This window comes from Typha angustifolia, chromosome 12, assembly GCF_048772165.1.
Source record: "Typha angustifolia cultivar Huaian chromosome 12, ASM4877216v1, whole genome shotgun sequence".
Taxonomy (NCBI): Eukaryota; Viridiplantae; Streptophyta; class Magnoliopsida; order Poales; family Typhaceae; genus Typha; species Typha angustifolia.
In genome coordinates this window covers 9,640,219-9,650,562 of record NC_133250.1, presented here as the reverse complement: position 1 = coordinate 9,650,562, position 10,344 = coordinate 9,640,219, and the positions used below count along the sequence as shown (strand labels likewise).

General features: G+C 40.3%; 4 protein-coding genes and 2 non-coding genes across 7 annotated transcripts; 5 read left to right on the top strand and 1 right to left on the bottom strand.

Moving 5' to 3' along the window:
- Positions 1 to 205: 205 nt before the first annotated feature.
- LOC140772599 (fatty acid desaturase 4, chloroplastic-like) lies at positions 206 to 1,545 on the top strand. Its single transcript, XM_073114746.1, has one exon. It carries the CDS (start codon positions 357 to 359, stop codon positions 1,170 to 1,172), a length of 816 nt encoding a protein of 271 aa, XP_072970847.1. The 5' UTR covers positions 206 to 356; the 3' UTR covers positions 1,173 to 1,545.
- An 83-nt stretch (positions 1,546 to 1,628) lies between these two features.
- Positions 1,629 to 3,555, top strand: LOC140772598 (uncharacterized). Its single transcript, XM_073114745.1, has 2 exons — positions 1,629 to 2,116; positions 2,750 to 3,555. The coding sequence occupies exons 1-2, from the start codon at positions 1,744 to 1,746 to the stop codon at positions 3,439 to 3,441; spliced, it is 1,065 nt and encodes a 354-aa protein (XP_072970846.1). The 5' UTR covers positions 1,629 to 1,743; the 3' UTR covers positions 3,442 to 3,555.
- A 277-nt stretch (positions 3,556 to 3,832) lies between these two features.
- On the top strand, positions 3,833 to 3,942 carry LOC140772759 (small nucleolar RNA snoR97). Its single transcript, XR_012106336.1, has one exon. It is a non-coding gene; the product is annotated as a small nucleolar RNA snoR97 (small nucleolar RNA).
- Positions 3,943 to 4,147: 205 nt separating this feature from the next.
- LOC140772760 (small nucleolar RNA snoR97) lies at positions 4,148 to 4,253 on the top strand. The gene has a single exon (XR_012106337.1). It is a non-coding gene; the product is annotated as a small nucleolar RNA snoR97 (small nucleolar RNA).
- A 491-nt stretch (positions 4,254 to 4,744) lies between these two features.
- LOC140771623 (chloroplastic lipocalin) lies at positions 4,745 to 7,722 on the bottom strand. The gene is made up of 5 exons (XM_073113179.1): positions 7,557 to 7,722; positions 6,739 to 6,862; positions 6,025 to 6,261; positions 5,644 to 5,934; positions 4,745 to 5,127 (listed from the first exon to the last, which is right to left on the bottom strand). Exons 1-5 carry the CDS (start codon positions 7,610 to 7,612, stop codon positions 4,849 to 4,851), a joined length of 987 nt encoding a protein of 328 aa, XP_072969280.1. The 5' UTR covers positions 7,613 to 7,722; the 3' UTR covers positions 4,745 to 4,848.
- Positions 7,723 to 8,196: 474 nt separating this feature from the next.
- On the top strand, positions 8,197 to 10,289 carry LOC140771600 (protein DELETION OF SUV3 SUPPRESSOR 1(I)-like). Of its 2 annotated transcripts, none has more exons than XM_073113156.1 (3): positions 8,197 to 8,249; positions 8,356 to 8,495; positions 9,897 to 10,289. In XM_073113156.1, the coding sequence occupies exons 2-3, from the start codon at positions 8,402 to 8,404 to the stop codon at positions 10,025 to 10,027; spliced, it is 225 nt and encodes a 74-aa protein (XP_072969257.1). In that variant the 5' UTR covers positions 8,197 to 8,249; positions 8,356 to 8,401; the 3' UTR covers positions 10,028 to 10,289. The 2 variants fall into 2 exon arrangements, with proteins under 2 accessions (XP_072969257.1, XP_072969258.1); XM_073113157.1 differs by having other exon boundaries at positions 8,211 to 8,265.
- Positions 10,290 to 10,344: the final 55 nt, after the last annotated feature.

The window sequence follows — 10,344 nt, the reverse complement described above, 5'->3', positions numbered from 1 at the left end:
GTTTCCACCCAATCAGATACTGCCAAGTACTCCAAAGTAGCGAATCCATACACGTTAGAGCTGCACAAGATGAATCACCTCCCCAGCTGTACAAACGCAGTCCATCCATCCGAGCCCACGTCTACGGACGGCTCTACTTGTGGCTCCCAATACAACCCCACTCCGCTCACCTTTTCGTCATCCCCCCATCAACTTCTTCCCCACCTCTCAAGTCTTCTAAATTCCTCCACTGCCTTCCTTCTCCCCACGTACTCGCATACTATACCACAAGTGCTAATTAATATTCAGACTTACCCTTCTCCTTCTTTAGACTCTAATCAATCCCCCCTCTCCTCCTCCTCCTCCTCCTCCTCCAAATGTACACCCTCACCCCCCACTGCCACCTCCTCCGCCTCTCCTGCCGCGCCGTCTCCACCACGCGTAGCCCTTCCCATGCTGCCGCGTCACCCCCTGCCCCCTCCTCGCTCCGCTCCACTTGGCAACACCGGGCCTGGGTCGCTGCTGGCTCCGCCGCCGTCCTCTCCTCCTTATCCAACTCGCTCTCCATCGCCGCTGACACCGGCTCATTCCTTGAGCCTCTCCTCGCCGCCTACCTCGGCTACCTCGTTGCTGATCTCGCCACCGGCGTCTATCACTGGGCCATCGACAACTACGGCAACGCCTCCACCCCGGTCTTCGGCTCCCAGATCGAGGCCTTCCAGGGCCACCACAAGTACCCCTCCACCATCACCAAGCGCCAGTTCGCCAACAACCTGCACGCCCTCGCACGCGTGGCGGCGTTCGTCGTGCCGGTGGCCGACGCCCTCGCAGGCGGCCACGCGGGCGCGCACGCGTTCGTGGGCACGTGCGCCGGGTGCGTGGTGCTGAGCCAGCAGTTCCACGCGTGGGCGCACGAGAAGAGGGGGCGGCTACCGGCCGCGGTGGCGGCGATGCAGGAGGCCCGGGTGCTGGTGTCCCGCGCCGAGCACGCGGCGCACCACCGGGAGCCGTACGACGGCAACTACTGCATCGTGAGCGGGGCGTGGAATCGGGTACTGGACGAGCGGAAGGTGTTCGAGGCGATGGAGATGGTGATCTTCTTCAAGTTCGGGCTCCGGCCGAGGTCGTGGAGCGACACGGCGGCGGAGTGGAGGGAGGAGAAAGGCGGTAACCTTACCGGGGAATACATATAAGCAAAAAATTTGGAGGATTTTTTTTTTTCCTCCTCTTCGGGGTATTCTTTTGGGAGTAATTAATTCTTGAATCGATGCTTTGAGACTGTATGTAGTTTGGTTTTACGCCATGTTGTATAGTGGAAGACCACATGATAACTAAATTGGAACTATGCTTTCTTCTTGGACTCACGAGGAGAAGGAACCTTATAATTAAGGGCTTAATTGCATATTTGCCTCATAAACTATTGAGTTGATATCCAAAATACCCTTAAAATAAGAATAAAAATGTCAATATTAGTATAATATTTAAAGGAAAAGTCGGTCAATTTATATCGTATATAATTGAAAAGGTAAATTATAAGTTTTTTTAAAATTTTAGGGTGTAATGTGATATTTAGATTATAATGCAAGCTAATTCTATTGGGCTTCTTGCTATCCTATTTGGCCCAATTAAAGCCCTAGTTTGTTATTCTCTCAGTGTAGAGGAATGAGGATAAACCCTGGAGGCTGGAGCTTCCACAAAGAAATGGCGGATTAGAGTAGCTAGGTTCGTTCTGAGATGTAGAGAAGAACTCGGTCCTCTTCTTTTATGGCATCAGCTGCTCTTCCAATCTCCGCTTCTCTCGCCATGGCGGCCTCCCTTCGCGTCGCCCCATCTCCTCTCTTAAACCCTAGATCGAGGTCCTCTCCTCATCTCCTAAGGCCTCTTCCTTCTAAAGCTGTCGCCTTTACTCGTTTCCCCACTTTAAAACCATCCCAATCTAGTTTTCTACTGGGGTTTTCTTCGGCGAAGAAGCTTAGGGTTGTATCGTCTGTGGCGAGGAATGAGGAAGGGCAGTCCTCTGATAGTGGGGTGGGTGATGAAGCCGATGCGGCGAGGGGGCAAAGCACGTTGCCGGAGAGGTTCCGTTACTTGACCAAGGAGGCCCCGGAGCGCCCGGTGAGGTGGCCATGGGTAATTGGTGCGTGAAGTTAGAAACTTTTTGCTTATTTTTATTGTAATTTCTTTCTTTCTTTCTTTTGTAGATTATTTTACTGCTATTGGTTTTAGTTGACATTTTGATACTCTTGGAATAAAAACGTGCGCAATTTCCTTCTATTTTATCAGGAGATGAAATAATTTGTCGGAAGAGCATGACTAGTCTGTTAGCTACATGTAGGATTTTCTTACTCTGGTTTGTTGTGAATGACCAAGTATCGGCGCATATACTGATTGGTAGTATCTATCGTTTCCAAGACCGAGTTGAATTATGTAGTGTGTTTTAGAAGTATCAAGAAGTCCCTGCCATATGGTTTTGGCAAGATGTACATTGAAATCTATAACCACAAGGGACTCATCTGAAACTCCGTTGGATGACAGTCTACGAGAAAAATATAGTGAAACATGAGAGTATAATGATTCGGTGAGAGCAACTTTTGCCTACATCTGATAAGCATTTTAGGTTTAAAATCCAATGCTCAGAGTACCGTGATTAGGGAGTAAATTTTATATCATTCTTTTTATCGGCATTGCAAATTAGCTATCAATTTTGTGTTCAATTGTTTCTTTCTTGTTTTATATATTTTATTTATTTATTTTTCTCTGTGATTTGCAGCCTTGGTGTTTCTTGTTTATGCTTGGCGGACTGTTTTGTGGGAACTCAGTAATTGGAAGAAGGCAGCAATGGCCATCACAAGTTTCTTTGCCTATCTGTCCAAGCTTCTGCTAGCCTTTCTATTTCGTTTTATTGGAGATCCACTCACTGGTCTAATAAGGTGCATTGAGTTTTCTCTGTATAGTGTTCGGTACATCTACTCCAACATAGTTGCATTTGCCCCTGTTCCAGAGTTGACGAGGATTATCTTGTTCTCATCGACAGTATTGGCTATTGCTGAAGCAGTAGTTCCTGAATCTGTGAACAGCCAATATTTTCTTCTCTCTTTTTCTGGGATTGTTGGGTTTGGGGCTGTGAGTGGCTACATTCCTGAAGTCATCTTTTGGTTGTTCCTGTCTGGTTTGTTCTGTTACTCGTATTTCATCAAAAAGAAAGATGGCATTTCATCTGCCTTACCGTCTGCTGCTGTACTGGTAGCTGTTGGTCAGCCTTGGCTGAGATTCATAGTGTTTGCTTTGTACCTAGCTCTTGCAATTCATCAGCATTCTAAATTGTCAGAAATTGGGAGGAAAGAAGCATCAGGAAGTACTAGTAGATTTCCGATACCTCTCCAGGTTGCTGCTCTATCTATTGGGATCCATGTTGCTGCAAAGTGGGTCAGACACCGGCATCTAACATGGATGGTAGCATAAAGTTGCAATAGTCTTCTTTAACTTGTTAAGTATTGTAATCTTTTAATTTTCTTAATAGTCTAATGTAAACCCCCTACAGTCTTCCAATCACAATTCAATATTTATCAATTTTCTTTATTAAGAGCCAATTAATCAAGTTGGTAATGTCTTGAACGGTAAGCATTTTTGGGAATTGAAATACCCTTATTGGAGTTCCTTTATGTCTCTGAATTATATTTAGGTTTCTTTCCTTCCCCTGCTTCCCATGTATGAAACCAGGAACTAACATATTAATGTCGTATTTATTTGATTTTTGATGGCTGTTATATTTCTTACTGACATTTTTGATTTGTTGTCAATAATAAATTTCTTTTGAATGATAATTTTGAGTTTTAAGCGTTTCTCCTGCTAAAGCATCAGATGGCAAAGGAGGCTTACAGAACTCATAAATTTTGTGTGTTGTCATCACCTTCATCTCTGCTTAACTACAAGAGATTGGAGTTGAATAACAACACGACATATACCTTATCTCACCTTCTTTGTTGTTCATTCAAGTTTTGCTAGATCTTTTTTAGCGCCTCTCTGAACCACTTTCATTCTCTTCATTTACTCTGTCCAGTTATGACAAATTAAGATGCCTTGAGGCTGGATGGCCAGTAGATAAATCCATTGACAAACACATTTCTTTGTCAATAATTGTTGAGTTTTAAGCATTCTCCTCCTAAAGCAATTCAGATGGCAGTGGAGGCTAACAAAACTCATAAAGTTAAGAGTGTCATCACCTTCATCTCTGCTTAACTACAGGAGATTGGAGTTGAATAATAATGACATCATATACCTTATCTTTTCTTTTGTTGCTTGTTCTAGCTTAATTAGATTTTTTTTAGACATCTCTGGACAACTTCATTGTCTGCGTTTAGTTTATCCAGCTGACACATTAAGATGATCTTTGAGGCTGGAAGGCCAGTAGATTAAGTCATTGCTGAAACTTATTTCTTCCATTGGTGAGAAAAATCACTCATGCAAACTCAGTACTACCCACTGAAATCACTCTATGCGTGTCTTTTGCTAGGAAAGGAGGTGCTGAGTCATGCACATTGTTGATGACACCTTGATTGTTAGGGCATTATCATATCCATGCCAAGCCTGATTTGGTATGAAAAAGTTTATCAATTGTTCTACCTGTCAGAAGATTGGCAGCTTAGCTGCCATAGTTTAGATACTATCATACTAATCACTTAGAATCTTTGCTGATGGATTGGGTGGTCTGGCTTTGTTTACATTTCATTCAGATGTAAGTATCAATAGCCAGAAGACCAGAGAATTTCTCATTTCAACATCAGCTCCATTCAGCATTATTAAATCAGTGAACACAGCAATATATACATCAATCCGTGGAGCCACTCTTCTTTTTATCTTCTTGTGGAACTACTTGAAGTACAGTTCCAAAAGCTTTTTCAATGTGTCAAAGATGCTTGTAAATGGATTTAGCTCAATTGGTGCCTTCAATCCCAAATCAGGAAATTGATTCGTCAGGGCTGCATTCATTCCTGGCATCGACATCATCAGAGCTAATTGGCTAGAGGACATAACTTCACAATCTTGAGGCGTATCTTTGATCTTACTAGGGTCATACCCAAAATTTGCCAAGTAAGCCTTGTACTTTGTGATAAATTCTGTACCAGGAGTTGGTGTTCTTGAATAAATCTGAATTCAAGACTTCAAAGATTAGCATCTTCGATAAAGACATGGCAAATGTACAGTTGCAAATTAGAAATAGAAGCGCACGAGAAAACATTCATATTATATCACAGTATCATAACGTACAGAGAGGAAAAATACCTACATTCCTGTGAAAGATGTATCTTCATAAGCACCACATGGAATTAACAAATCTCTTTTAGAGAAATTGTAAATGCTTTGAGGTTTGAATGCATATTTGGTATTCCTGGTGATGTTTTGTTTATTCAGCTCACTAAATCACATCAGAAGGGCAAGCTTCTGACTGAACTCACACATGAATGCATATATGCAGCTAACTCTTGCAATTTCAGCAAGCATGTTATTGCCATCTACCTATAATTGTTGTGACATTGTATCTGGTAAATCTTTTTGTGTGACATTAGACTATATATACAAACATCACAAAGAAATTTAAACCTAAGCTTTAATTTGCAGACCTTATAAGGAAGAGAACAGAAAAGGCCACAAACTTTACCGTACCTGAATGAAGCTCCTATCTTTAGCCCCAGAAACAAGAGCAAAGTTATCATAGTCAGTAGCAATAACATCATAGGGTTCTTTTGGAATAAATGGTATTGTCGGAAACCGCAGATAACATTTCTCTCTAATCATCTCTTGTTTCTCCAAATCAGTTTCAGCATTCTCCGCATCCTCTTCGGAAAGACACTGAACCCTTCCTCTTATGCCAGTAATATAACCATCAGGACTACCATGAACACAAAAAGTATCCACTTGGATGGATGGGGTTTTAGCATCAAATGTGTAGACTCCCTGAAATTGTAGTTACTCATGAAAATTGTTAATCGCTAGATGAAATGAAATATAGAATGAACTTCTAGGATTATTCAAAGCATTTTTCACCTGAGTGCAATGGCAGTCTTCCTGTCCCTGGCCAGCAAATCCACGTTTTAGTGAAGCTACTTCGAACCATCTTCCAGAATATCGAACTGGATCGAAATTTTTCATTGACATACCCCTCATCATTAGCATCCCATTGTTGTTATCTAAGATGCTATCAAGTCTCATCTTATCACCATTATCAGTTGCTGCTGCAATCTGGTAGATACTCTGATGACCAGAAGGCTCCACAGGAAGAGCCTGAACAACAGATATAAAAGAATAAAAAGTTAGTATGTTAGTGTGATAAAATCTTGGCTTGATGAATTGTACTCTGCTATAAGTCCTCCATACGGTTCAACTGCTGGCATTACATCTCTCTTTCTAGTTGCAACAACAATGGCAAGTTTTCTTTTCCATAGTAATAATACCAGTACGAGTGCGATCAAGTCAGCTTTATTGAGCCAATCTCTGATCAGGCTCAACTCAAAGTTAATCTCGAACCTGAGAAGACAGGTTTAAATGAGCCAAGCTTGATACTTTTGACAGTGAAACATTCACTTGCAAGCAAATAGGACTCATCAATACCTCATTTCATACAAATGGTACTCAGCAAATGCTGAACCATGAAACATCCAGCTTCGAACAATTTTTCTATTCTCTTTAGAAGAACAAATGGGATTCACTTCATGTCTAAACAATTTCATCAAAGGAAGGAATGGACAAGGCATTTATTACCTGAGTTGGTGGAGAGACAAGAAGAAGTGAAGCAGCAAGACAAGGAAGCAGCTTTTTAGATATAGATGTGCTCTCACTTAAAGAACATCTTATAATCTTTTCTCCAGGGGAAGAACATTTTGATCTATAGAAAAGAATGCAAATAAAAACAAGGAGTCAGCATGAAGTCAAACCATAATGTAGTGTTGCACTCTCTGACTCCATAATCTTCAAAGCATTAAAAGATACACTATGAAACAGATCATCAATGAGAAATTAAGCCTAAAATAACCTATGAAATTTCAAGAATTGTATGTTCTTAGAACTTATGGAGTTGGAACCAAAGAAATAATGGAGAAACACAACAATGGTTCATAATTTTCGAGCCCCAAAGTCCAAATGACCCACATCTATACCTCAGAGCAGGCCCCTCATAACAATTTTATGCCAAACAACTGTCCATAATCCTCACCCAAATCTTTTGTCTCTCTGATTGCTATATGGAAATCGCTGTTTTGTAAATATTAGCCTTTTTTTTGCTAGCATTTGATCTCACAATCTCATGACAGCTGAGGAGCAGGCAAGTCTTTTCTAAACATAATCACATTATCCATCAAAAGATAAACCAAGAAATCCATTACTACCATAAGGAGTAGAAATCCAAATGCCATGAAGCTAACAAATTTACCATCTTTCAAGGAAACCCACCTGGGAAAGAGGTAAACAGATACCAAAACTAGCTATAAATCACTGAAAATTTAATTGGGCCGATGTAAAATCTGAAGAAAAGAAATCAAAATATCACAAATTTGAACGAAATTAAGAGAAAAAAACAGTACCCGGAAGAGGGGGAAGTAGGTGGGACGCGAAGGGATGGGATTTGCACCAAAGACATGATCTTTGTCAACTCCCCAAAGTTCTCCAAGAACTGTGAAAGATTTCGCAATCCAGGAGGAAAAAAATAAACCCCAAAAGCCAAATACGATCTATCTTTCCAGTGGATGATTCGAGTGAAGCTAAGAAGCTCCTCTCCATAAGGTTTTGTCTGCAGGCTAATGTGTATCTGACTCTCCAATAGAGCTCTACCACGTGTATCACCGGAATAAAATACTTTAAAATTCTCACAAATGAGCATTAAATTTACAGTTAATGGATAATTAAAATATAAAACGAGCTTAACTTACAAAATAAACGAAAATATATAGTATTTTTGATCAAATTATCCATTAACTTATTTTCTTAACTTTTTCTATTTTAGAATATTAAGAAATAATTTTTAAGAAGGCACTTGATATTTATAAAGAAGAAAAATAATAATACCAACAGCTCTATTGGAGTTAATTTTTATTAGATTTTCTTTTTTTCGTGATCGACTAAAAATAAAAATAAAATAAAATAATTACATTTTAGAAACTCTTTTCATTCCCTCTCACGTGCGACCCACGTGATCATTGCCGCTATATATATATATATATATATATATTTTACTCGGTCTCTATCTCCGACTTCTATCGATCGTCTAAGAGCTCGAGGTGTGGTTGAGACTCGGTTAATTACTCTTTCCTTTTGTCCTCGAAACCCTAGCTTTCTTTGCAAAAATTAGGGGGGAATTTGACGCCATTCGTTGTTACTTTATAGATCTCTTTAGCCATCAGCCGCAAGATCTCATCTTACATCATCAGCAATGGCGACGGAGACCAAACCCGCGACTGCCCAAGATCCCAAGGTCGACCTCTTCGAGGACGACGACGAATTCGAAGAGTTTGAGATCGGCGAAGGTATAAAGTTGTTACCTTTCTATCACTTTCCGTGGATTTTGCTTAGACGCTGTTTGAACATGTTTGTGCCGTTGATTGCCCCCTTTAGAACGAGTAAGATTAATAAGTTATGAGTAGAAACAATCTTGGGAACACTGATGCTAGTATGATTCTGTACTAATTTTGTGAAAAGATTAGCTTACACGATGTTTTGAGGTAAAAATTGTTGTCTTTTCACCACTCGAGATAGGTTCTGCTCGAATAGTCATCATATATGTTTATTTCATATATTTTTGCCCTACGGATGAGGGACATTAGAAATAATGAGTAGAATTGGTGTTAATATCTTAAGATAGTATGCCCTACTTACTATTCTTTGAATAAAGTTCTTCCTTAAGCTAAGTGATATGTCTAAGTGAGTTGACCGTACACACGAATCTAGTTTGTACAACTCGAAGACATGGTTCCATTCATGAATTTGTCATTCCAAAAATATTGTACTTACACTATCAAAGATGCTTATTTTAGATACAAGGTTTACTCGCAATCATTCTTTATATTGGATACCCAACGTCTATTGATTAAAGTCCCTCTCTTGATTGAAGTGCTTCTCGATTAACTACTCCGTGAAGCTAGATTGCATCCGGTTGATTGTCCTCGACGTGGACCATGCTTGCTATTTATTGTTTGTAGACGTGCTCGCTAATGGTTAAGCTCCTCCGTGGTGCTTTAAGACATGGTAGATGATATCTATGTGTGCTCCTACATGTGCTTGTTCGTGTGTGATTGAGGTCGATTTAGACTGAGATCCTACTGAGAGAGCTTCTTTCTCCACTTCTTCCGCAATGGAAACAGAATAGTTTCCATCGCTGTCTCCTGTTGCTCTCATCTCTCCCTTTTCTCCACTTCCCCTTAGTCACCAACTCTCCCTCTGCTCCCCCGCCTATCACGGCACGATGATATGTGCCAGTGGCAAATAAACACTTTAATACTAAAATAGCATGTGGTCCTACCAATTTTGAGATGGTGTTCATATTAATAGAGGATAGTATTACTTGAATACCTCTCCAATCTCTCTACATTCTGCAGTGACAGCAGGCCTTCATCCATTGACAATGCGAGCTTTCAAAAATGTGCATTTTTTACCTTCTACTCCCCTTTATTTGTGCACCAATAAAATTTCAAAATTGCATTGCACAATTAATTTAGGTGTGTAACATATAATATCTGCCATCGATTGAAGTAGAAATAGGAGCGGATGATGAAGCCTGTCATTTCCCTCGTCTGTGTCTTCGTGTTTTACTTCCCCTAGAGCCAAAACTTTTTTTTTTCTTAGCTTTATAATGTTTCCACCTACTTGGACTTTATCGTTTCTGATAAAGTGATACTAATATGCTTTTTCCTTTATTTTCTACATTATAGAGTGGGATGATAAGGAAGAAGGTAAAGATGCTCTGCAGCAATGGGAGGATGATTGGGATGACGATGATGTTAACGATGACTTCTCTGTACAGCTGAAGAAGGAACTGGAGAGCAACTCCGAAAAGAGTTGATTATCTAAATGTTTGAGAGGGAAGCTTGATAGTGATTAGTCATTCTTATCTACTTGTTTTAGGTATGGCATGCAAATTGGAGTAGGATTTTGCATGTTAATTTCACTTGTGTTATACAGGACATGTAATTTGCATTGTATTAGTTTGTCTTGGAGAAGTACCTTAACATCAGCTGTCACCTACTGCTGTTCCATATCTTAGTGTGATTTCTTGTTCTGAGCATAATATGAAAAAGAGTTTCCCTTTGAGTTTTGAAGTTCTAGGACATGGCTCTGTAAGTAGAACTGCCTCTTTATACACATACTTTCTTTTGTTGA